The 26,834-nt window shown below is 33.9% G+C and overlaps 4 protein-coding genes and 1 pseudogene across 5 annotated transcripts; 2 read left to right on the forward strand and 3 right to left on the reverse strand.

Moving 5' to 3' along the window:
* The first annotated feature begins 4,836 nt into the window (after positions 1-4,836).
* Positions 4,837-12,081, forward strand: LOC112522815 (LOB domain-containing protein 2-like). The gene is made up of 3 exons (XM_025132127.1): positions 4,837-4,928; positions 9,396-10,074; positions 11,924-12,081. Exons 1-2 carry the CDS (start codon positions 4,837-4,839, stop codon positions 10,066-10,068), a joined length of 765 nt encoding a protein of 254 aa, XP_024987895.1. The 3' UTR covers positions 10,069-10,074; positions 11,924-12,081.
* A 263-nt stretch (positions 12,082-12,344) lies between these two features.
* LOC112523060 lies at positions 12,345-13,685 on the reverse strand (annotated as a pseudogene).
* Positions 13,686-14,656: 971 nt separating this feature from the next.
* On the reverse strand, positions 14,657-17,156 carry LOC112522816 (LOB domain-containing protein 2-like). Its single transcript, XM_025132128.1, has 2 exons — positions 16,443-17,156; positions 14,657-14,762 (listed from the first exon to the last, which is right to left on the reverse strand). Exon 1 carries the CDS (start codon positions 17,154-17,156, stop codon positions 16,449-16,451), a length of 708 nt encoding a protein of 235 aa, XP_024987896.1. The 3' UTR covers positions 14,657-14,762; positions 16,443-16,448.
* A 3,768-nt stretch (positions 17,157-20,924) lies between these two features.
* On the forward strand, positions 20,925-24,874 carry LOC112522892 (glucosidase 2 subunit beta). 2 transcript variants are annotated; one of them, XM_025132220.1, is made up of 6 exons: positions 20,925-21,118; positions 21,204-21,317; positions 22,682-22,777; positions 23,613-23,795; positions 24,414-24,554; positions 24,662-24,870. In XM_025132220.1, exons 1-5 carry the CDS (start codon positions 21,013-21,015, stop codon positions 24,515-24,517), a joined length of 603 nt encoding a protein of 200 aa, XP_024987988.1. In that variant the 5' UTR covers positions 20,925-21,012; the 3' UTR covers positions 24,518-24,554; positions 24,662-24,870. The 2 variants fall into 2 exon arrangements, with proteins under 2 accessions (XP_024987988.1, XP_024987987.1); XM_025132219.1 differs by having other exon boundaries at positions 24,414-24,874.
* A 158-nt stretch (positions 24,875-25,032) lies between these two features.
* LOC112522817 (RING-H2 finger protein ATL52-like) lies at positions 25,033-25,530 on the reverse strand. Its single transcript, XM_025132129.1, has one exon. It carries the CDS (start codon positions 25,528-25,530, stop codon positions 25,033-25,035), a length of 498 nt encoding a protein of 165 aa, XP_024987897.1.
* Between the last annotated feature and the right edge of the window lie 1,304 nt (positions 25,531-26,834).

Raw genomic sequence — 26,834 nt, forward strand, 5'->3', positions numbered from 1 at the left:
ATTCTTCTAGTATGTAAGTAAAAGATAATTTAATAAGAATATAAATATAGGAAGATAAATTAAATATAAATACCAAAACTAAAAAATAGTTTGAAAAAAAAAATTAATAATCAAAATATAAAAAGAGTAAATTACGAATTTGATCGCCAAGGTATGTTAAAATTATGGATTTGGTCCCTTAACTTCATTTATTATGAAAGAACCCTTCACATATACAGTTTTTTTTTACGGATTTGGTCCTTCACACTAACAGTCACTCATTTTCTCTGTTAAGTTCAAGGGCATTATGGTCTTTTTACCTTTTCCCTTTTACTTTACCCTTTTTTAATCAATGTATAATTTTTTTTTTCTTGAATATTCATCTCCAAGAGCTCCAAGAACAACAAAGACATTTAAAAAACTTAAATCAAACCAGATTCAAATAAGGATGGTGATTTGTCCCGATCCCGTGGGAACCCAGCTCACCCGATCCGAATGGGGACGGGGATTTCCTGCTAAAACGGGTCCCGTTGCCTAGGATCCCAGTAGACTCAAGTCGCGGCCGGGGTCGAGACCGCGGATCATCGGTAGACTCAAACTAACAAATATTTTTCATGGGGTTTGACCGGAGAAGGGATGTAAATCCCCGTACGGGCCGGGACTGGGAATTACAAAAACCGCCTCATCCCCGCCCTATTGTGATGCCTAGAGTCAAAACCTTAAATTAAATCCATATCCAAAAACTTAAATCAAATCAGATTCAAAAAACTTAAAATCAAACTCTAAATTGAATCCATATCCAAAAACTTGAATCAAACCCAACCCAAAAACCTAGATCAAACTCCACCATCCCTGTTCATGTCAAGATCTGGAGGATGAGAAACACATAATATGAGGGGGATATATATAGAGAGAGACCAAATAATGTGCTTCATCCCTGTGTCTCGTCCTTGTGCTAAATCAAAACCCTAATTAAAACAGAGTTGGTCGCTATGGATGAAAAGTAATGGTAGTAGTAGTAGTTAAATACCCTTGATGGAGTGGGAAGTTAAAGGAAAAGCATATCTGGTTGTTTGAAAACAAAGGAGGTTCATTCATGTGCTTCGTCGTTTGAAATCGAACCCATCACTTGAAATCAAAGTAATTCTGAAATCCTCGTCCCTGTGGTTTTATCCTTGTGTTTCGTCGTTTGAAATTGATTCCGACCATCTCCCTTCTCACTCTCTCTGTCCGTTATCTTCCAAATCCAGAATGAAGCAAATGAATGGGCTGCTTGACAGTTGCTGAATGGTTTAAGTGGTCGGAATGAGTAAAGAGGCTCTTATGATATAGTGCAAATTGAAATATAATTGTTTGTTAATTATTTACATCGAAATTAGGACATTGAATGGTTAAGGGACAGGGACAGACGTAGAAATTTTTTCAAACGGTGGCACCATATAATTAATATAGTATAATATACATCTAAAAATAATTACAAAAAATATAGTTTTTATAGTACCGTACCAATAAACAACTCCTAAATTTGTACCCGACGCGTCTTCATCTTTTGAAAACGGTCAATATAAACCCAAAAATAATTACAAAAAGTATGGTTTTGGTTATTTGGGCTTTCTTTTGTTTGGGTTTTAGTTGCACCATTTGGATTTCAGGAAAATACGGTAGCATCTTCTAAAATGATACGGTAGCACCGTTAACAAACCTAAATTTTTTACCCTTCGGCCGCGAAATAATACGGTGGCACGTGCCACCCATGCCACCACACCAGGTCCGCCCATGTTAAGGGATCCCATGATACAAAATCATTCAAATGGTTTTAGAATCATTAAGAGAAATATTTTTTTTGCCAAACAAGATTCATCTCTTAACGATTCAAAGACTGTCTCTTAATAAAAATATGAAGAGGTAAACAAACAACCCCGAAGTAGATCTACATTCGCACACGTATACACGAAGCATATTGCAAAAATCGCAACAAGAACAAAGCAGACAAAGTAGGTATGGCCATCTTCCCCTCTCATCTCTCTCTATGCAGTCACAAACACATAATATGAAGCATATTTGCAAAAATTGCGTTGGTTTTTTTATTTATGTTTTGATTTAGGGTTTTTGATTTGTTTATTGGTTTAGGTTTTAGGGGGTGTTTGAAATTGCTTATAAAAGCTGTTTTTTAACTTATTTCAGTCTGGCACCGGTGATAAGTTGTTTTCTGGTGATTGGATAAAAAAAACTGTTTATACCGGTGCCAAATCGGTAATAAGCTGTTTTTGATAAGTTAATCATTTCTAACTTATGAAAAAGTGCTTATTATCAGTTTACAATTTTAACCCTGTTTTATTTAACTCTAGTTTGATACCACATAAGTTAATAAACACTTTTATAAAAAAAACATAAGTTGTTTTAAATAAACAATCCCAAACACCCCCTTACTTTATGCGGGCTTGTCTTTTTTTTATTTTATGAAGAAGATGAAGTTCAATATAATAAAAACAAATAATTATAAATTTGTAAAATTTGAGAAAAATAATAAAATGACCATTTTGCCCTCTTACTTAACGAAGAAAATAGACGGTCGTTAGCCTTAGGGACCAAACCCTTAACCAACCTACATATGTGGACTTTTTTGTAAGAAATGAAGTCAAGGGACCAAATTCATAATTTTTTTTATCATAGAGACCAAATTCATAATTTATTCTATAAAAAAAAACATAATCAAAATAAAACAAAATTAATTAAAAGAAAAAAGAAAAAGAAAAGGAGAGAAGTTTTAAAAGTGGTGCATGAATCCATATCCTATTAATGATTTTTTATTTAGAATTTTATACATATTATATTTTTAAAATTTAGAATTAAGTATTTTATAAAATAATATAAATTATTATATAGGTATTAAACAATCATTAATAAGATTAAATAGTGTAAATTATCTTGAACTATATAGTTAAAAATAATTACAAATAGAGTGAATAACATTGATGGTTCTTCAAATTTTGGATTTTATTTTTAAAACAAATGTAGAATAACATTTGATTTTTTCTTTGAAATGATAAAAATAAATAGCAAAGCATAACGGTGGTGTTTGATTAGTTTGAGCTTGACTTTAAAGGTCAAAAATACTAGGAGGTCTCAGATTCAAATCCAAAAAGAAATAAAAATTCCCTTGTGGTCACAAATGTTCAAATACGATGACTCCAAACTATCTATAAAGCAGATGGTTATCTTGGAATTAATCGGTTCGTATCACGGGTTAGATATTCAGATTAATAATAAAAAAAAATAGCAAAAGTTTGAGAAAGGGGTCGTACCTCGTACGGGCTACTTAACAGCTTTCTATCCATACATTCTTGAAATGCGTGAGCTGCCATATTTGAACCATTTAAATTGCCAAAAATATACAAACACCTCAATTACAGGCAACCTTTTGGTTTGCTCAAAATTTATATATTTTACCTAAATACAAAATAACTGTTTTTTATATTAAATATAAATAAATCAGGTTATTTTCTATAATTTTAAAGTTTTAGACATTTAAGTACACGGATAACCGATTGAAGTATTAACCGGTTACCATGCTGATGTAGTATCAACTCATTATTATTTGTTATTCAACCCAATTTTATCTCATCGCTCGCCACATCAGCATGGTAACCAGTTAATGCTTCAACCAGTTACCCGGGTTCGAACAGTTGTGCTAAAAGAGAGGAAATAAGAGTGATAAGTTAAAAATCTTCAAATTTAGAGAAATCTTAAAAAAAAAAGATAAATTAGATTTTAATTCTATCCAATCAATAAGAGTTATTAAAATTAATAAATGTGTAAGAGAGAGAAATTATATTACTAAAATAAAGTAGCTGTTAGAATTAGATGTAAAATTTTATAGTATAGTATAGAAGGATTATACATACTTTAACTATCATCAACCATTATTGCTAGTAAAGTCACTAAAAGACAAAAAATAAAACTACAATTAGAAAAATCAAATTAAAATACAAAAGTCAACTAAATTCATTGGAAAGTCAACTCATGCGTAGAAGGAGAAGGAGACGTACAAGCAACTTCAATTATTACTTAAAAAAACGAGCAAAAGAATAATCCAATTTTTTGGTGTTAGAACTATACACAAATCTGTAAACTGAATCAAAACGTAAAAATGTAAATCATAAATCGAACTTTTCTAAATCACATATTTTAGATGTATAAAATAAGGGATTTTCGAAATCGAATTTTTTTTTTCCAGGCATGCTTCCCCTTTCGTCATAGTGAGAAACATAAAATATGAAACATTGATCACATTTATTTTCAAACTCACCCATGAATCGTGTTTGATAAGTAGATTGATCTGTTACTTATCGACGCATCTCATCCTAATGTGCATCCAATAAAAAGGATCCATCTAACGCTTTCATCTTCACTTTCATTTTCACCGGAACTCAACTATTTAACTATTTAACTTCATGTGTAATGCATATGATAAGAGTTAACTTAGATACATATTAAAGTTAATTACATTTTAAGTCCCTTCACTTTAAAAAATTACAAATTAAATTTATTGTTTGCACTCTCTACATCCTAGCAACCATTAAATGCATCCATTAGGTAGCCCTCATATGAGGACATTTCGGTCATTTTGGGGGAAGACTAAAAACATTTAAGAGGCAAATTCATTCAAATGAATCAATAACTTCAAACAAATACATCTACGAAAATCCATCAAACCGCTAATGAACACCTCAATTTGCATAATTCGCTTCGTAAGTTCGTCAATAAAAAAAACGTACATCAAAACACTTTAAAATTCATTCCTAAATCAAAACCCTGATGATAGGTGCAAGATCTTCCAAGAGCATCTTTCTCACCATGGCAGACGTCGGCGGCGTGGGACGAGCAGAAGAAATCACGATTCTCCACAACTACCTCGAAAAATACCCTAAACGTTATTGGGAAGTTAGGTCTAAGTACAACTTAGAGCGTCATTGACCAATCATGAAGGGTCTCTAAAATAAAGAAGTATTCTATTCAATTTGATGCTCGATCAGAAACGAAGTCCAAATTAATGGAGAGAAAGAATGAGAGCAAAAGACGGGTTTCTGAGTAAGGAAACCGGATCACAACTTGATAAAGTTCGTTTAAAGTTGGTTCGACTCCAGAGAAAACCGAAGCTTAATTAAAAAGAAGGGAATCGGGACAATAATTTTCTACTCAGTTTTCATTCCAAAGATGATTACAATACTTATAAGAAACAAAAAGTAATTAAGTAAAGTTAATGCGTTTTTACATGATTCTTTTTTTTAATTAACATGGACATCCAACCCTTTATGCGAGCCGACAAATCCCAGGATGACCACCCGCTTCGCGGGTAGCCCGAAGTCACCGCATTTGAACCTCCGTGGCCACCAAGGAAATTTTATTTCTCATTGGATTTGAATTTGGGACCTCCAGGCACGATTGATCTTTGAAACTCAAGCTCAAACCAATCAGACTTCACCTTTTTGGTTAAGTTTTTACATGATTCTTATGACCTACTTTTAAGCACATAATAAGAAAAAAAAACAACCCTTTATTGATAAGAATCATTACATTCACTTATCTTATCGACTAACATTCTCGCTCATAAAAAGGGATCGTTGTTAAACATATTTTACATTGTAAGCATTAACGAGTAAGAGTTTTCTCTTTCATTTACTGGGTAAAATTCTTGGGCTTTGGATTTGCTCACCCGGTAAGGTAAGTGACGTATGATAAAAGTTTGGTAAACAACCCCTTAGTCCTTGCGTTCGACTAGAGATGGCCAACAATCGGTCCTAAACTAATCCCAAATCAGTTCGGGCCCAAATTTTCCTTTTGTACTAGTCCAATGGTAACTGGTTCTGGTCTCAGTCTCGACCAAAAACACTCGACCCGTTCTCCATGTACAACAGCCCAGTCCTGAGCCGGGCCCGAATTGTTCCCAAATTTTATCTTTTCCAAAAATCAATTTTAAAATATAAAAAATCGTGTTTGAAGATTTTTTTCTTGGACGATGTCTTATTGAAATACACTTTAAAATCTCTATCTGTACCATTCAAATACACTTTAAAAAACATTATACATGTTTTATAATTAGTATTTTTGAAAGTTAGTATTGAAATACTTGGAAAAAACTTCAAAAACTTTGATAAGAACTTGAAAAACTTGAAGTTTTTGGTTTAAAACTTGAAAAACTTAATATATAATTTAAATTTTTAAAAAAGAATCGGGCCTATGCATAACTGGGTTTAGTGATGGCCAAACCGGCCCGACCCAGGACTGCCGAAGGACCGGGACCGGGACCGGCATGGGACCGGAACCGACCGGTATGGCAGGACCGGTTACAGCCGGTTACGAAAAGGATAGGGCCTGATTGGGACCGGTTTGGGACAGTTTTTTGGCCATCACTACATGGGTTCCATAACCAGTATTGGGACAGGCCGGCTTGGGCCTTAATTTTTTGTAAACGACATAACCGGCCCAAGATTATCGTTTTATAATCAGTTCTTATCGGTTCTGGTCCCTAGCCGGATTAGCCCATTTTGACCATCTTTACTTTTGATGGCTAGTAACTCAATCGGGTCGGGTCGGCTTGGCCTGGCCCGGCCCTGTCTGCTTCATCCGTATCACAACCACCTGCTAATTAAGAAGGTTGTTAGAAAATTTTTGATGCACTAGACTGACACGTGTCTCGAGGGAAATGAATAGCAATAACATTCTAATTAAGGAGGTTTTTAGTATCTACATTATAATAATCAAATTACAAAGACCATCGAGGGAGCAAGGCTGCAAAGCACAATGATCAGCTTACAGAAATAAAAAATATGAATGACGAAAAAAGAAAGATTGAAATCTTAATTCAACACATCCACAAAATCACAAGGAAAAAAAACACCAATACCATGAGTTCATTTCTCATTAGATGAACTACCGACGTCCTTCTCTAGCAGATGCAAATCAAGAATAACAGAGCTCCTCTCATTCCATTCACAACCACATGATAAGAGTACAGTACTGTTGGATCGCAACCAGGGAACCGACCAACGATATTGTCCGCTTTGGGTTGCCCCTCACGGCTTTAAAACGCGTCAATTGGTAGGAGTAAGATCCCCCTCCTTATAAGRAGGAAGAATCCCCCTCGCCTCACCGATGTGGGATGCTCCTGCATTGCTACAGGAGCGGTGGGTTTAAGAGACGCGGATTTGACCGGCTCGAGGGAACGATGAGCCCCATAAACCCAACATTCCCCCCCCCACATCGGTGCGGCCCCTAGCTCTGATACCAATTGCTAGGATCAAGCGCTTACCTACTACACCAAAAGCAATTGCCTTGGTGAAAGCGCAACTTTATTTCCCTTATAGCGTAGCAGCCAGCGCCACGTTTCGATTTAGGAAGATGCTGGAACCGTGACCAACAAGTACTGAGTTAAATATAGAGAAAGCAACATATAGATAATCGATGAGGTGTAATAGAAGTACCAAAGCAAATAAAATTGAGTTTCGCTCATCACTCCTCAAGTCTGAAATGTTGATTGTGTTTAATACCTTGCTTAAATTTGCTTGCACTTTTCAAGTTTCATAATCAGCTGGGCCATTATCCGAGTGTTTAACATTTGCACGAGCATGAATTGGAAGAGTTGATACAAAGAAAGAAAAATTCATCTGTAATTTTGAATAGCCTATAAACCCCTAACTCCATATGCGACTAAATTAACAAAAAAACAAACATATATTTACCAAATGCCGAGACGATGAGCAGACGTTGATTCTAGAGATGGAGGATCAACCATGATGAAATCGTAGAATCTCCTTTCATTCTTTGGTTGGATTAAATGGAATCCATCCAATTGTATCATGGATGTCGATTGGATTACAGATTTCAAAAGATGGAGAGAATCCATAAGTTGGAAGCAATTAAAGGCAATGAGATAGTGGCCGCAATCGATGCTTTGTAGGGGTGTACACACACACACACACACACACACACACATATATATATATATATATATATATATATATATATATAGGTGGAGGTTCAAATTAGAATCCCTGTGATTTACAAGAACGCGAGAACAACCCAATAAACTCAAACATTTTAATTAATAAATTAACTTATATTAAATATAAATAAATTAACAAGGACACGTCGTTCGCACATCACCATGTCCCTCACATATATTATCACATGTGATAAGAATATTATCGCGTTCTCGTAAAATGAAGGTGCTTTCGTTTGAACCTCTATATATATATATATAGAGAGAGAGAGAGAGAGAGAGGTTGGTTATAATACAACCCTTGACATTTGTGCAACCAATACAACCCAATCTCAACCGTCCATTTCATTTGATTAATATGTGATTTCATATAAGTTTTGATTGTTTCCTAATAAAAGTATTGATCATAATTAATGAACCATATTCATCTTCCATAAATATTCAAATCATAATAAATGAACTCTCATCATTTCCATAAATATCTCAATTTATTAGATTGCATTGGTTGTACAAATGCAACGGGTTGTATTTGAAACAAACTCTCTCTCTCTCTCTCTCTATATATATATATAATATGAGAAGGTAAGTTTTGATAAGAAATGTAGAAAGAAATCTTTATTATTGGATAAATCATAATTCAATGTTAACGCTGATGAGGTGCACCGAGATGCACCAGATCAATTTCCTTGTGAAATATAATTCATGGGTAGACATGAGATTAAAAGTGATCAAGTTATTCAAATCTATTCTTATGTTTTTTACTATAACTTTATTTCTCACACCATTTTTCTTTTATATATATATATATATATATATATATATAGAGAGAGAGAGAGAGAGAGAGAGAGAGATGGATTTACGTGAGACTAGTGTATTTTTGTAAGATCCGTGAGAACACATTTTTACTGTTGAAACTTTGCAGCAAACATTGTGAAAGTAAATAAATGGAACATTCACAGTGTTTTGTTGTGAAGTTTCAAATGTAAAAATGTAGTCTCACAAAAACATGCTGGTATCCCAAATGTATATGTATATAAGAGAGTGAGGATCAAACAGGAATAATATGCATTTAAGAGAATAAAATAATAATTTTGGGTCAATTATTTCAATAAATAATAGAAAAAATCATCAAAATAATCAAAATATACGTAATTGTATAAATAAAATGGTCACTTTTCCTAAATAATATCTTACACAATTAATTATAAAAATAAATAAATAAAAGTATAAAAGTAATTTATTTATATAAAATTTATTTAATTAATTTATTTAAAATTATACTTTTACTTTATTTATGATTTTAATATGATTTGAACTAGAAAAATATTTTATATTTTAATTCTTGATTTATATAGAGACACACCCAAAAGATGTAGAAGAGTCACAACAGAACATTCCCCAACGCGATCCTTAGGGTTCTTGAGGCTGCAGTCTCCCCATCTCCTCCACCCACCGCCACCACCAGCGGTGGCGGAGTTCCAGCATGTGCATCATGCGGCCACCAGCGAACGAAGTGCACAGAAAAGTGCGTCTTGGCACCCTTTTTTCCGGCGGAGAAAACCCAAGATTTTCAGGCGGTTCATAAGGTTTTCGGGGTTAGTAACGTGACCACATTGGTGAAGGATTTAAGACGCGAAGACGGAAAGAAGGCGGTGGATTCACTCATCAGGGAAGCGAATTGTCGGCTTAAAGATCCAGTTTTAGGGCCATTGGGAGAGTTCCAAAGGATTTCAGAAGAACTTAGGGATTATAAAGCACAATATCAACAAGCCATACATCATCATCATCATCACCTTCGTCAAGTTCCCATCACGCAAAGTGGGGTTTTGTATAACAACAAATCTAGACAACAACGATTGATAGGATATTGGAATGGTGGTGACAACAATGGAATCAACAATGGTACGATGTTAGATTACATTCATAGCAACGGAATCGGTGGTGGTGGTGGTATCGATAATTCTCAAATGTTTAACTATGCATCTTTGCAAAATATGGAGAAATTAAAGCAAGAACAAGATCAACAACAAGGTTCTTTGATTCATCCTCAGCAGCAAATCATGAATGAGTTCGGTCAATTTTACTAACAGAAGGTACGTATCTGTATATTCACTTGTCTACTTTTCTCTTCATTAAATCCCGTCTGTTTCGGCTTATCGAACAATATACATTACAGAAATTGAACTCAAAACTTGTAGGTTATATCACGAATTGAATCTTTACATCAATTAATCTTAATTTGGTGCGATACACACACACACACACGTACATGGATTAAATCTGGTGGCTTCTCCGGTGACCTCCTCCGGTCATCTTGTCTAACAAAGACGCCGTCTCCGGTGATCAACCACTAAACACCAACATGTGATCATTCCTGACAGCTAACTCCATCTATGTCCCTGTGACCCTCTCATTACCTATCTCCCTTCCTCCCATCCCGCCAGAGTTGGTATCATACTGATACCACAGTTTGTATCACTCTGGTATCACAATGATCTCAAAGTTTACATAGTATGTTTTAGGTATCACATCATGTAACTTGTGATACCACAATTTGTATCACAATGGTACAACAATTGGTATAACAATGATCTCAAAGTTTATTTGAGCGATACCAAATGTGGGTATCACTGTGAGACTACAATTGGTTCAAAGTTTACTTAGTGTGTTATATTATCACATGGTGTTTCGTCAAAGGGTGGATGTAGGAGAAAGAGAGAGGGGGGAGATAAAAAATTTAAATACTGGAAATATCTTTTAACTATAATTTGAAATCAAATTACAAAAAATATTAATTTTTTAATTTATTTATTGATTTGTAGTATCAGAAACTAATTGATTCTCTTTAAAGCGACCTTTTATCATATATATATATATATATATATATATATATATAATATTTTATTTATTTAATTATGCATTTTAATAGTTAACTAAAAAACATTTTGTTTTGTGATAAAAATGTACAAATATTGTTATTAGGAATTAGCCTCAACCGGTTTAGTGATCGGGCTTAGGACCGGGTTTTGGGCCTAAACCCATTTACGGATTTCTACCCTCTGAAAACTGTTTATTTACATAAAAAAAAAACAAAAAAAAAATTTTAGTTAAAAAAATTAAATAGTAATTAATGAGATTAAAGATAAAGAAACTGCTTGGTTTTATCTTATACTATATTATAAAGCATTTGACAAAAACTTTTAAAAACCATTTTTTATACACGAAGTACCGTTAATTTATGTATATTACTTAAAATTTAAGATTATAAGTAAATTGTACGTAAATATAAATTATTAAAACTATATTTTTGAATTCGTATAACTAACTGCAGATAGACATCTTATTTTAAATATAAACAATCTAATCTATCTATACTATATTATAAAGCATTTAACAAAAATTAATAAAAATGACTTTTTTTCGCATGAAGTAATGTTTATTGATACATATTACTTAAAATTCAAGATTTCAAGTAAATTGTGCGTAAATATAACTTATTAGAGTTCCATGTTTGAATTTGGGTAACTACAAATTAAGAATGAACATATCATTTTAAATATAAAAAATCTGAAAAATAATTAGGATAATCATTAAATTCTTATAGAATATCTAATATATTTATAAAAAATTATATTATTAAACAAAAATAAATTAGTTCGTTATTAAATCTAAATTAAACAAAAACTTTGAACTTTTAGATTGTTAATTTGATATTAATATTTATATTTTTTTAAATTTTATGATATTAAATATATCTTATTGTATTACGTAAGTACCATTCTAGTATTAATATAATGAATATGATTCCCCCAAATTTCATCTCCATCTCCATCTCCATTTTCATTTTCATTTTCATTTTCTTATTATCTTATTTTCATTTTCATTTTCATTATCATTATCATTAATCAGTGTTATTAACTTGTTAATGATTGTTGTATTCAGGTATTTGCATGACACGACGACGTTTGCAATAACTTAATTGTAACATTTTTAGCTCATATCATCTTGGTTCTTATTCTTTGATCATACAAAATGTAATATTGATTGTTTTCATTTCATATGAATTAATATTTGTAAATTAGATAAATGGGTATTGTCTTTTTAAACTGTGTGTCACTGGATCAGCAAATATATACTCATTGATTTCTTTTACAATCATGAATCATTACGAATCACTAGTTACTTGGATCCTTAAATGTTTAAAACTTTACATCTTAGATACTAAAATAGAAGTTCTGAAAGTACGTTACCTAAAATAGGAATTAAGTTAAAATATGTTATTTTTTCATGTAATTTACTCATTTAACTAAACATATAATAAAAATTGATGATAAAAAAGTATGGTTTGATTAACAAGTTGTAACATAAAAATGAGTTATTATAAAGAAAAAGTATAAAGAAATATTAGATTTGAACTTACAACCTTTATGGCACAACAACGTTACCGTCATTGTTCTTTATTCACCACGAAACGAGGCTATTGACATGAACCACGTACGATGCTTCGGGAATCGGGAAACTTCCCTTCTCGATTGCGATTTTCCGCATATCTTGATGTTGAAATCGAACACGAAAACCGAACCATCTTTGTCCATGAAATATATCTCCCACTTGAATCTCGAAAAGTAAAGAGGGATCAAATCTCTTATACACCCGGTCGCGATTGTATATATCTTCTTCCATGATTCCCCCGACAGGCTTTCCAAGATCCAAACGCTTATTTCGTTCATTTCTTCATGTGCCACGAAACAAAGATGGCCGGATACTTCCAGTATCCGATCATTAGATCTGCTGCTTTTTGGCAGCATGATCTTGTGAAACTTCAAATCGTCTACCGTCATTGAGACTATGTGTTCGCTATGGTTGATTTCAGGAACCCAATGTAATGCACCCATTGCGGAAACAGGTTCGAACCCAAACCATTTCAGGAGCTCGAAAGATGGTCCATCGATAACCTGCCATGATTTTTCGCCAATTTGTAAAACCTCGCACCCAATGAAATGCAATTCGTCACGAAACAAGTGAACCAACTTGTAACCTCCGTTATCATGGCAACGAGCCATCCCGAATGATTCATCGTGTGGCGGATAGATCGTTCCGAGAGGAAGTAGACTCAGTTTCCGAGTAACAGGATTCATGATCGCCAATTCACCGTTTTTCAACTTGTTATCGATTACGATTAAACCATCGCAGCTCGCCCTAATTTTTCCCAAACATGTTGCGTTGAACTCGAGTATCGTACTCTTTCCATCGGCAAAAACGATGTATTTCATAGCGTACTTGAACGATGGATGAATTTGAGGTCGATGAAGCAGATTCATCGATTTTAGCTCAAAGATTTTCGATTCCACAGAAAAGGAATTAGGGTTTTCGCGGAAAACCGAATCTTGAGGATCAAAACGAGAGCGAAAAACTCCATTAACAGGACTCAAGAAGATCAAAACGGTATCGGCTCGATGAAGATTGTCAAGAACGAATTGTGGATCGTGGATGATGTTATACCAAGGCTTGCAAACGAATCTGGATCGTTGAAGGGATTCGAGAGGTAGTCGAATTAGGATGTTAGAGACACAATCTTTGGGAAGGTAAGGTACGGAATCTAACTGTTGTTTTCTTCTCCGATCGTCAAGTTCTTTCTTTAGCGATGCTCTTTCTTCGGCTAATTTCAGTAAGCTCATCGCTTTGCTTGCTTTCTCCGCCATTTTTACACAATTTTCTGAAAATTTTGTATGAGAAAAGAATGGATAGATGATCTGATGGTTGACCAAGACTTGCAAGTCTCGCACCGAGTCATGAGCTGAATTTACACACACACACACACACACACACATATATATATATATATATATATATATTTATACAAATCGTACAAACCTCATTCAACCAATTATAATTTTTAATTTTGTTCATTTTTTTTTTTTTGTAATTATGAGAGATTGATTAATTTTTTTTATTGTAGAGGGTGTTAATCATGGCTATCATCATTTTTATTATTTTAATTTTAGAGAAATACATGAAATAGTTTCATTAAAATTTCATTAAATATTATATAAAATAATTTCATAATAATGAAATAATTTCACTAAAATTTTATTAAGTATTACATGAAACAGTTTCATTAAAATTTCATTTCCGAAGCATCATACATGGTTCATGTCAATAGCCCCGTTTCGTGGTGAAAAAAGAACAACGACCGTGACGTTATTGTGCCGTAAAGGTTGTAAGTTCAAATCTAATCTTTCTTTCTATTTTTTTCAATAGCAACAAAAAAATGAAAAAAACTCATTTTTATGTTACAACAACTTATTAATCAAACCATACTTTTTTATCATCAATTTTTATTATATATTTAGTTCAACGAGTAAATTGCATGAAAAAAGTAACGTATTTTAACTTGATTCATATTTTAGATAATTTCAAAACTTTCATTTTAGTACCTAAAATGTAAAGTTTTAAACATTTAAATACCTAAGTAACCAATGAATCATAATGATTCCAGATGATTCATGATTGTAAAGGAGATCAATCAGTATATATTTGCTGACATAGTGGCACACAGTTTCAAAAATGTGAAACGAAAGCAGACACATTTCATTTTGATACAATATACATTTAAAAAAAGAAAAAGACCCATTTTTATCTAATTTACAAAATATTAATTCATATGAAATGAAAACAATCAATATTACATTTTGTATGATCAAAGAAAAAGAAGCAAGATGATATGAGCTAAAAATGTTCCAATCAAGTTATTGCAAACGTCGTCGTGTCGTGCAAATACCTGAATACAACAATCATTAACAAGTTGTTAGCAATCAATATATAATTTAATGAAAATATTTTAATTACTTCTTTGAGTATCTAATGGTAAAAAAAAAAAAAATACAATAAAAGGGTTTTTAACAACACTGATTAATGAAAATGAAAATAATAATAAAAAATGGTTTTTAAAAGTTTTTTGTAAATACTTTATAATATAATTAGAAGAAAATTCGTCCAATGCAACGAGATAAATCTCGATTTTAATGTTTAGTTTTTATTTATCTCTATCGATATAATACGATTTTATGTGGTTTTGAGAAAACGATAATGTTTTTATTTTTGAATGAAATATAAATTTGAAGATAGCATGAAAATTTGAAAAAAATAAATCGATATTAGTATCAAATTAACTATTTAATAGATCTCCTTTTTTTTGTGTAACTTCTTTAATTCAATTTTTCATCATAATTTAATTTAGATTTAATAACAAAGTAATTTGTTTTTAGTTTAAAAATATTTTTTTTTATAAAGATAATAATTAAACATTCTGTTAGAATTCAATAATTATCTTAATTATATTTTAGATTTTCTATATTTAAAATGGATGTTTATCATGTATTTTATTATGTTTATCTACAGTTAGTTATATGAATTTAAAAATAGATCTTTAATAAGTTGTACTTACGTAAAATTACTTGTAATTTTGAATTTTAAGTAATATGAATCAATAAACAGTACTTCATGCGTAAGAAATTATTTTTAAGAGTTTTTGTCAAATAATTTATAATATAATATAGATATAGATAAAACCAAACAATTTATTTATCTTTAATCTCATTAATTACTCTTTAATATTTTTAACTAAACAGTTTTATTTTATTTTATTTTATTTTTATGCAACTAAACAGTTTTTAGAGGGTAGAAATCCATAAATGGGTTTAGCATAATTCGTGTAACTAATTTTTAACTAATTTTGTATAAGTATAACTTATTCAAACTCTATTTTTTTAATTCGTGTAACTAACTACAGATAAACATAATCAAATACAGGATAAACATTCATTTTAAATATAAAAAATCTAAATTATAATTAAGATAATCATTGAGTTCTAACAGAATTTTTAATTATTATTTTTATAAAAATATTATTAAATCAAAAACAAATTATTTTGTTATTAAATCTAAATTAACGTATAATAATTAAAAAAACTGAATTAAATAAGTTACACCAAAAAAACCGAGAATTATTAAATAGTTAATTTGATACTAATATCGATTTTGTTTTAAATTTATATCTCATTCAAAAATAAAAACATTATCGTTTTCTCAAAACCATATAAAATCGTATTATATCGATAGAGAAGAATAAAAACTAAACATTCAAATAAAGATTTATCTCGTTGCATTGCACGAGTACCCTTCTGATATAAACTAAACCCTAAAAGTCTTGAATTCAAATTCTAATTAAGTCTGTATGTTATTCGATAAACCAATACAGATAAGGATTAATTAAACCACTCGGATTTCTTTTCAAAATAAGTCCATTAAGATTAAGATTAATTGATGTAAAGATTCAATTCGTGATATAACCTACAAGTTTTAATTGAGTTCAATTTCTGTAATGTATATTGTTCGATAAGCCGAAACAGATGGGATTTAATGAAGAGAAAAGTAGACAAGTGAATACACAGATACGTACCTTTTGTTAGTAAAATTGACCGAACTCATTCATGATTTGCTGCTGAGGATGAATCAAAGAACCCTGTTGTTGATCTCGTTCTTGCTTTAATTTCTCCATATTTTGCAAAGATGCATAGTTAAACATTCGAGAATTATCGATACCACCACCACCACCGATTCCGTTGCTATGAATGTAATCTAACATCGTACCATTGTTGATTCCATTGCTGTCACCACCATTCCAAGATCCTATCAATCGTTGTTGTCCAGACTTGTTGTTATACAAAACCCCACTCTGCGTGATGGGAACTTGACGAAGATGATGATGATGATGTATGGCTTGTTGATATTGTGCTTTATAAACCCTAAGTTCTTCTGAAACCCTTTGGAACTCTCCCAATGGCCCTAAAACCGGATCTTTAAGCCGACAATTCGCTTCCCAGATGAGCGAATCCACCGCCTTCTTTCCGTCTTCGCGTCTTAAATCCTTCACCAACTTGGTCACATTACTAACCCCGAAAACCTTATGAACCGCCTGAAAATCTTGGGTTTTCTCCGCCGGGAAAAAGGGTGCCAAGACGCACTTTTCTGTGCACTTCTTTCGCTGGTGGCGGCATGATGCACATGCTGGAACCCCGCCGCCGCTGGTGGTGGGTGGAGGAGATGGGGAGGGTGCAGCCTCAAGAACCCTAAGGGTGGCGTTGGGGATTGTACTGTTGTGACTCTTCTGCATCTTTTGGGTGTGTCTCTATATAAATCAAGAATTAATCAAGAAAAAACCTTGAATGAAAGAATATTATTTGAATGATTTAGGGTAAAATATTAACAAGTATGATTATTTGGGTCTATATATAACCAAGATCTTGATCCCATGTGCGTATCAGAAAACTAAACAAGATATCTTTCATATATACACATTTGTTTACACAAGAATGAAAAGGGTGTTTCTTGAATAAAATACAAAGATTCAAAAAGAGAAGTAGACTTACCAAGAAATATTGTGGGGGCGGGGGGTGGAGGGGGTCTAATTATGCATGGAAAGATTGAGTATTATTCATAAATAATTTAGGGTTTTTATGGGTATGTGTAGGTGGTTCACATGAAGACGAAGGGTGTGTGTATATATGTTCAACTAAATTCAACTTAACCCCCCAAGATTTTAGCAAATGCAATCTAGACCCGAAATACTTTATCCGTGTGCGATAATGGTTTGTTTTGACAAGAAAAATGAATCCCCTATTAACAGTTCTTTCAATTGAATACAAGATGTTTAGTTTATAGTATTTATATATTTCACAAGTCGATATTTGATCAATCATCTTTTTCGTTTAGATTTGCTTGCGACATAAATATGTGAACGTGGATTATCTGTTCAAACCAATATTTTTAGAATAAGTCCAATCGAAATAGAAACTGATAACATATGATTCGAATTATGATTCATATACTTCAACACTCTTGCTCGGGTCAATCTCGTACCAAACCATCAAACAGATGAAAATAAACATTTAAGGAGTGTTTGAGATTGCCTATTTGAAACAACTTATGTTTTTCTATAAAAGTGCTTATCAGCTTATTATAAGTTAGAATGGTTTAACTTCTTCAAAAACTTCTTATTACCAGTTTGACACCGGTATAAGTTATTTATACAAGACACTAAAAAATGTTTATTACTGATGTCACACCGAAATAAGTCAATAAGTTGTTTTTTTAAGCAATCCTAAACACCCTTTTAATGCATTTAGTTTTTCCTAATTTTTTGGATACTTGAAAGTTGAAAAGTGTATATGTATGTATGTATGTATGTACGTATAGCAAGGATATAGATGTATTAGAAAATCTTAATTCCATGTTCGACATTTCAACCAGAGACTATATGGTTATAAAACAAGAATCGAACTAGGACCAAATCAACATTCTTTTATCTTGAACAAGTTTGAGTTCTTTTTGCAATTCACTTTTCATCCCATATATAGTCTTTGAAAACCTTAGGGACTAACTGGTAATAAATCAAAGATTCGGGGTCTAAAATTGATCAAGAAAAAGAGGATGGGTTAAACTCGAATATACATAGAATGGATTTGGTAAATATTGCAATCGCCAATCAGTTGACATTTGGTACGGAATACGGATTCGTAAAGATAACAACCGTTTTTACCGTCACGTGTCCGTTAACTTTTTTTCCCCGCTTGTTCATCATGCATTACTTATGGTAATCATTATGCATTTTAGAGCTGTTTGTCGGTTGCTGAATGGTTAAGTGGTCAGAATGGTTAAGAGGGTCAGAATGGTTAAGTGCTGAATGAAATAATGTTGTTTGGTAACTGTTCTCTGAATGACAATAAATTATCATTTTAACCCTCTGAAATTTCAGTGCACATACAGTAGGCTTGTGAAAAGATAAAGCATAACCCCATGAAATTTCAACATACAGTGCATAACCCCATGAAATTTCAGTGCACATATAGTAGGCTTGTGAAAAGATAAAGCATAACCCCATGAAATTTCAACATACAGTGCATAACCCCATGAAATTTCTGTTGGTTTCCTGGAAAATCAATAACCATGTCTAGATAACTACATTGATAATAATCTGTTGTTTTCTTTTCCTTGGGTATACCTGAAGCAGTAGGGGCGGAATAACCCCATCCAGATAACTACAGTTCACCAAAATCAGAGAGTAGGGGCAGAAATACCTAAAGCTTGCGAGGAAAAGGATGGAGGAGACCGCAGACGGCGATGAGAGGCGGCGACAAGCGGCGGCGACGAGAGGCGGCGACGACAGACGGCGCTGGAAGAAGGCAACGTGAGACCTGCTGGAAAAAGAAGACCGACGATCGTAGGGTGGGGGGGGAGCGATTTGAAGACCGACGATCGTGTGTGGGGGGAGGGATTTGAAGACCGGCGATCGTAGGGTGGGGGGAGGGGCTGTGAGCGATGTGTGAGGAACATTGGAAGAGAGGGCAAAGATGGAAAAAGAGAGGTCTGAATGGTTTAGAGAACCCTTAGATGCAGAATGGTTAAGAGGGGTAATGTAATCATTAAGAGCCATTTTTTTTTTTGCCAAATAACCTTGACCTCTTACCGATTAAGAGGTTGATTCTTAATGTAACCATTAAGAGCCAAACAAACAGCCCCTTAATGAATTTATTTATAATTCTTTTTATATAATCTATGACTCATTATCCGTATGTTAAATGTGTGATTTTGAACAGGACCTCCAAAATTTTAGGGTCCATTTTTTTCATTGTTTAGGGACTTTCATCAATGAATGCAGAACTATAGTTCACCTTTAGTGCCTCTTTAATTTTTATCAGAAGACAAAGGTAATATGTCTCATCATCACCTCTCTAATCTGTATATATGTATCTTTGTAAAAGTAAAAGTTTTAATATATCAGAGCCTTCAAAAGGGTGACGATGAGGTGAGGTATACAATCTCTCGCCCTGGCACCGGTTTTTGGTAATGATTCCCGTCCCCGACCTTAATTTTTGGTAATGATCCCCACCCCCAGTTGCGGAATAAAATCCCTCCTTGGTCAAAGCCCTGTCAAACCCCGATCCAGCCCCCCTTCCCCGTCTTGTTTTCAGACCCATTTACAAATCCACAGTATACCCGTTGTAGGCCCATTCCAGCACAACAAATAATTACTAAATCAGTTTCAATGGGTTTCAATCAGTTCATCATCAACTGATGACAACTCAAACCATCAATTAATGATGGCATAACGATGGTCTTGGTCTCTTTGGAGGAACAATGACTATAACGCTAAAGAGTAAAGACTAAAACTAATTTTGACTTTTTTTTACCACAAAACTAAATATATCATATATAATATATTAGATTAATATTTATTAAGTCCGTCCTCAACCCCATCCCCGCTTTTCGCGTAGCGAGGAATCCCCAGTCTCGATCGAGACAAGTGAATCTGGTTTCCTATTGTGTCGGGCAAATCATCATGCATATGAAGAAGCGTTTAGACAACAGTTATAAGAAACTAATTATTAAAATTATACAATGAAATTGTTGGCACGTTTCGGGCATTAATCAATTAACTAACGAAGTATTCAATGATGTGACCACAAACTATCAAGTTAATATCGACAACAACGTAACGATTAGTAGCCTAATCTTGAACTCGGTTTAATAGTTTAACGCGTCTTTTTAAGTAAATTTCGGTTCAAAAATATACATCAAAGATTTATACCAATAATATTGAGTACAAAAAGAAAAACAATAAGGTGGTGTGAGATTACTTATTTGAAACAACTTAAGTTTTTCTGCAAAAACACTTATCAACTTATTATAAGTCAGAAGAATTTAACTTTTTCAAAAACTTCTTGTTACCGGTTTGACACCAGAATAAGTTATTTATCAAAACACTCAAAAATACTTATTACCTATACCACACCAAAATAAATCAATAAATTGTTTTTATAAACAATCTCAACTACAAAACATCCAACAAGAATTATAAACTTTGATCAAACTCGTTGATTCCATTGGAGAATGGAAGTCTAGTCTTCTGTCCAAAGCTCTAATGGAGGTTCCTAAGTAAAAGTCTTCAAAGATCTTGCCCCCCGGCTCCTATGGAGACACCTAGTTTTGGACTTCTCCTCACTGTCTGCTTCATTCTCTCTTTCAATTTGGCTTTCTCCGATTCTTCAAATGTACCTATCGGAATCCACCCTCTAGGTTCTCTGCGTCTGCGTCTGTGTGTGTGCTATCTATATAAATATGTCGCTGATTTCTCGGTTAATTTGATCTCTTTGTTTTGCAGATGAGAAGTACTTTGTTTCAGAGGTGATCAAGTGCAAAGATGGATCGAATTCTTTCACTAGAGATCGTATTAACGACGAATTTTGCGACTGCATCGATGGGACTGATGAACCTGGTATGGTTCGAACCCTAATTGACCCCAGACCTAAATTGATTAGAATTTTAAAGATTCTGGTAATACATTGGCAATTACGTAAACTTTGCAACAAATGCCCTAATTACAATGCATCTGAAAACACATAAATTATTTTGTTTGGAATTACTAGGTTTTCTTTGCTTATCTCCTACCGTGGAGCTTTCTTTATCTATATCTCTTCTGTGTTTATTTTTATAAATTTTGGTGAATATGTGGCTCATCAATATTTAAACTTGGAGAAGATGCATTTATGCTCTAAATGATTCAACACATTGCATCTACACATAAGCTGTTTCACTTTGTTCTATACAAATAAAAATTACTTAACATGGTTGCTGTTAAGAAACTGGATAAAGTCTGTATCAATTGCACTTTCCAAGTGCTATATTTTGATTAAACCTTTACAGCCTAAGGTTTCACAAAATCCAAGTATTTCGCTCTCGTTTTTGAAGGCGGAAAACTAGAGTATGTCACCTTAGATTAAATGTTTTGTATATTTATATGAGAGATCGACTGTTAGGGGTAGTCGGACAATTATTAGATAACCACACAACAGTTGCAACCGCTTGTGGATAAGGTCGAAATGGATCAGAGGCAACTTAGAAGCTCTGACTCTCTGAGTCATAACCATTCACAATCAGAAGCTTCTGAAGCAGACTCAGAGGCTTCTGATTCCATACTCTGTTCCGATATTGCATACACATTCAAGAAGGAAGAAATAACAGGGGTTTTATGGTATTTTCATCTTGGGCGGGAAAAATAGTGAAAATAGGTGGGAAGGGCGCTGGAGTATAAAACAGAGTCTGTGTGGTGAAGTAGGGTATTCATTCATTCATTCTTTTTTATAACAATTCCATTGGAGAGAAATCGACCTCTCGAAAGTCGATCCTTTGAAGAAATCCTATAATCCTACCATTTTGGCGTGAATTGCAAATTGTCTTTAGTTACCTGTAACATACTCCCTCTCCAAAATACCAAGTCTTTGACCAAAGTTAAATAAAGATTCTAACCTTTTGAGTTTCACCAGCAAGGGGGCAAAACCCCCTTGACCCCGGCCTTATGGTGATCTAAGATGATAGACTGATAGGGGCAATATTTGTGAGTGTGCACTCCACACCTCCTAGCTCACTTTATGTATGCCTTGTCACCTAGTCGATCATTTGCAAATCACATTTACACCAAAATGCTTGATGACACTAAAAAACCAGCATTTGTTTTGTTATTCCTACATCCCAAAGATAAGGTTCAGTCGATAAATTAAAAACAATTGAAGCAAAATTTATTCGACAAGAAATAGATCTTCTAAACTTTTTCATGACTCACTCTTTTCTCATGACATGCAGGAACAGCAGCTTGCCCTGCTGGTAAGTTCTATTGCAGGAATGCAGGAAGTGCACCTCGGTTTTTATTCTCTTCTCGTGTGAATGACCAAATTTGTGGTATGCTTCTTTAGTTTATTTGCCTATCTTTACTTTTCCTTTAACCGTACTGAACAAGCCCTCACATTGTCATCAGCAGGTCGTTCTTGTTGGGCATGATATCCCTTGTATACGCCAATAGGCTCGTTTCGTTTGATAAATTACAACATTGACTCTTTTGATAAACTGCACTTATAGCTCCCCGGCCCTTATAAATTATTGCTGGCTTGTGCTCTTCCTCACTTCAAAAAGGGAAATTGTCCAAAATAGCCCATTTTTGACCCCCCCCTTTCACTTTATAGCCACTTCTCTACATAACTGATCAAAATAGACAAGATTTCACGTGTAGCTTTTTAGCAACTTGCGAAATCCATTTTTAATGAATATAATATTCATAAAAAAACAATTATGTGAGTTGCTAAAGTGCTACTTGCGAAATGCTGACGTGGAAGTGCTAATTGCCCAACTTACTAAAGTGCTACTTGGGACATCGGCATTTCGCAAGTAGCACTTTAGCAACTTGCTAAAGTGTTACTTTATGAATGTTATGCAAGTTGCTAAAGTGCTACTTTGGAAATCTTGGCTATTTCGGACAATTGAGTAGAAAGGCGGCTATAAAATGAATTGGTGAGTCCAGAATGGCTATTTTGGACAATTTCCCATTTGAAAATCCAATATGAAGTTTATCCATTGGTCTACTTTATCATTTCTATGACAATAATATTATATAGGTTGGATATAAATTATGGAAGATATATTTGCATAAGTAATGGTTTATAATCTCCGAGCCTTGAGAAGAAAAATCACTTGTAACATCTTTGTTGATTTTACATTTTATATCTTTTCTTCACCACAGACTGTTGTGATGGAAGCGATGAATATGATGGCAGCATTCTCTGTCCTAATACATGTGTCATGGGTGGGCATGCCGAATATAAGACGATAAATTATGGATCTAGAGTCACTAGATTTGGTTCTGCTGGCACCAAACGCAACAGGGTTGGACTTACCGGGGAAGACACGAGCCAGAAGCTCCAAGGTAACACATGGATCTTTAACGTGCCTAAGTTCCAAATAATGAGCTACATATACTTTTGACTTTTGTCTTCATGGAAACAATCGCTCTACTCCTTGAGTTAGAGGTCAGGACTGCATATATTCCACCCCCAAACCCCACCCTTGGGTGGAATGTACTAGAATTGTTTTGTTTGGTTTGTTATATACTCTATTTTGTAAGGTCGAATCATTCACCTATCTCACTTCCCTTTGTCCCAACTCCCAAAATTAATGTCCACAATGTAAAAGGGCACATGATTTTAGAAATGTACAAGTGTTACACTTTATACTTAACTAGATAAGAAGTTTACCCTTACTAACAGAGGGAGTATTTAATTTCTCCATCTTATAATCAAGGGTAGAATTGGAAAATATGCAGTTTTACTTTTGAAAGTGGACATGGGATAAACTAAAATAGAAATATGTACACTTGTTGCGTAGTTAATTATTTTGGCTACCGTAACCAACAATATCGGACTTGAAGCTGAAATAGTTGTTTATTTGACTCTAAACATCAAATGGTACGCCTTTTCCTCAAATCCGTTATAATATGCAAATGGCATATCATTGTATAGTAATGGTATCATGTAAATGATTGCAGGTCTGAAGACTGTGACAATCGTACAAGTGATTCTTATCGCTTTTCTAGTCTTCCTTTGTTTGTGTCGTAGACGTGCCAAATCTAGGAGGAGAAATTCCCGTTGATCAACACATATCAAGTGTTGTCACTAATTTGATCTTGGTATGATCTCATTTCTCAATTATATCAGTTCATGCAAAATATATATCTGAAGTGATTTCATAATTATATCAGTTCATTTGCCACTTTTGTTGCCACTATGTCTACAGAAACAACCTCTCTGCACATATAAAAGGTCTGTGTACATCGTACCTTCAAACCTTACCTGCTTGAGATTTACTGGGTTATGTTTGTCACTTTGTATGTATGCATGCATGCATGCATGTATATATGTATACATACACAGCATCCATGGTTTAAGATGAGTCACATGATGTAGGGAACTTATTTTTGAAGGATATACGACAAATATTCATGCATACTCCCTTGATCTCTTAGGAGGTTGAGCTTTACTCGTAACCTAGTTATAGCTTCGAAGCTTTTGTTATGTCAATATATTGTTGTAAATGCTGATTGAAAAATACAAAAGTGTGAGATTTGAATTCAAGACACGTAAGTTGTCCAAATGATGTCGTCACCGTTAAACGACGGTCGTAGAATTCATGATTGATAAAAGAACATCTTGCGTCCGAGGAGTAGCATTAGCCCGACAAAGAGGGCAATTAGTGTGCGAAAAAAGCCACATATCAATACACGACACGTGAAAAACATGTGCACATTCCGGCATTATTCTAACCTCCTCGTTTTCTTCAAATTTGCCCAAACACACCACACACGTCCCTTCTTTAAACTCTTTGGAGTACTTATGAACGGTTAACATGATTGACGACCTCCCACTTGAGCTCGAGCCACTACTAGTACTAGGGAATGACAAGCGGGCGGTGAAGTCACGGTCAACCCGGACCCTTGGACGTCGGTGCATTTCAGGTGGTCTAGGTGGCGAAGTGGTGGTTTCAAGACTCCTATGGCGACAATTAACGACTATGCAGTGGATAAAAGCCACTAGAATCGAACCCGAAATGACCCCAAGAATCCCAACATAGAGCGGGTTAACACTATTATGATGTGGTCCGTCCATGGACCCTTGACTGTGCAAAAGGTTGGGCACTACCAGTAATCCAGATGCAGCTCGGCTAATGAGTTTTGGGACTTGATGATCTTTAATTTGCAGTTAAAATGTAGTTATATATGCATGTAATGGAGGACTGATTTCCGTTAACGTTGATGCGACGGTGAATTTTTGCAAGATTTTGATCGCAAATTTGGACCCCATTATTTAATTGGTGAAGACACAAACAAAAGAGTTGCTGCCATCGCGGCGGCACGGAGTCATTTAAGAACGCGTTAAATTACTTTTTTATTTTGCAATTTGTAGGTTAATTGTTGGTCACGATAAACCAAATCAAATATCGATTTTTTTTTTTAACTTGGATATTCAACCCGGTATGCGAATCGACTAATCACAGGGTGACCACCTGCTTTGCAAATAGCCTGGAGTCACCGCATTTGAACCTCCGTGGCCACAAGGGAATTTTTATTCCTTCTTGGATTCAGGGAGGGACCCAGATTTTTTTTCAAACGGTGACACCATTTGACTATAAGAAAAAAATATAGAGAATTTTTTTCAAACAGTGACACCGTTTGACAATAAGAAAGAAATATACAATTTTTTTTTACAAACAGTGACATCATTTGACTAAAAAAATGACACTAACATGATTCGAACTTGGGTCTGAGGTGAAATAAAAGCCTTAAAAACCAACTCTATCAAATAAAACTTTCTCATTATAGTTTCAAAATACATATGGTGACACATAACAAATTAATATGGTTGTACCTTTCACAAACCTAAATTTTTTTACCTTTCGACAGAGGAATAATACGGTGGCACGTGCCATCGTATGCCCTATACTAGGTCCGTCCATGTTTGGATTTGAACCTGAGACCTACTGGTTCTTTTGACCTTTGAAGCTAAGCTCAAACCAATCAGACACCACCCTTGTGATTAGACTTCACTTTGATTTATTATGCCGTGACATTAAAAAGTTGATCCTCTTTAATATCATTCAACATTCGTTATTTTACCATGGTGGTCGGCGGCCACCATCACCCTTAGTTCGACCACCTGCACCCTTAGTTCTACTGTTGACCACCGCCGCAAATACGAACGCTATAAATAGAAAGAACATACAAAGTTAACCATTTTAAAAGCAAATAAAAAGCCATGTCGATGCATCTTTTTGTACGAAAAATTAACACATCAACACTGTTATGCGGGTAACTGTAACTTTTTTCGTTTACAAAATTTTTACACATCCTTAAATATAGGATTTGAAAATTTGTTTCACAAAAAGCAAAAACTAAAATAAGACCAAGTTATTT

This window comes from Cynara cardunculus, assembly GCF_001531365.2.
Source record: "Cynara cardunculus var. scolymus isolate 2C chromosome LG 12, CcrdV1, whole genome shotgun sequence".
Classification (NCBI taxonomy): domain Eukaryota; kingdom Viridiplantae; phylum Streptophyta; class Magnoliopsida; order Asterales; family Asteraceae; genus Cynara; species Cynara cardunculus.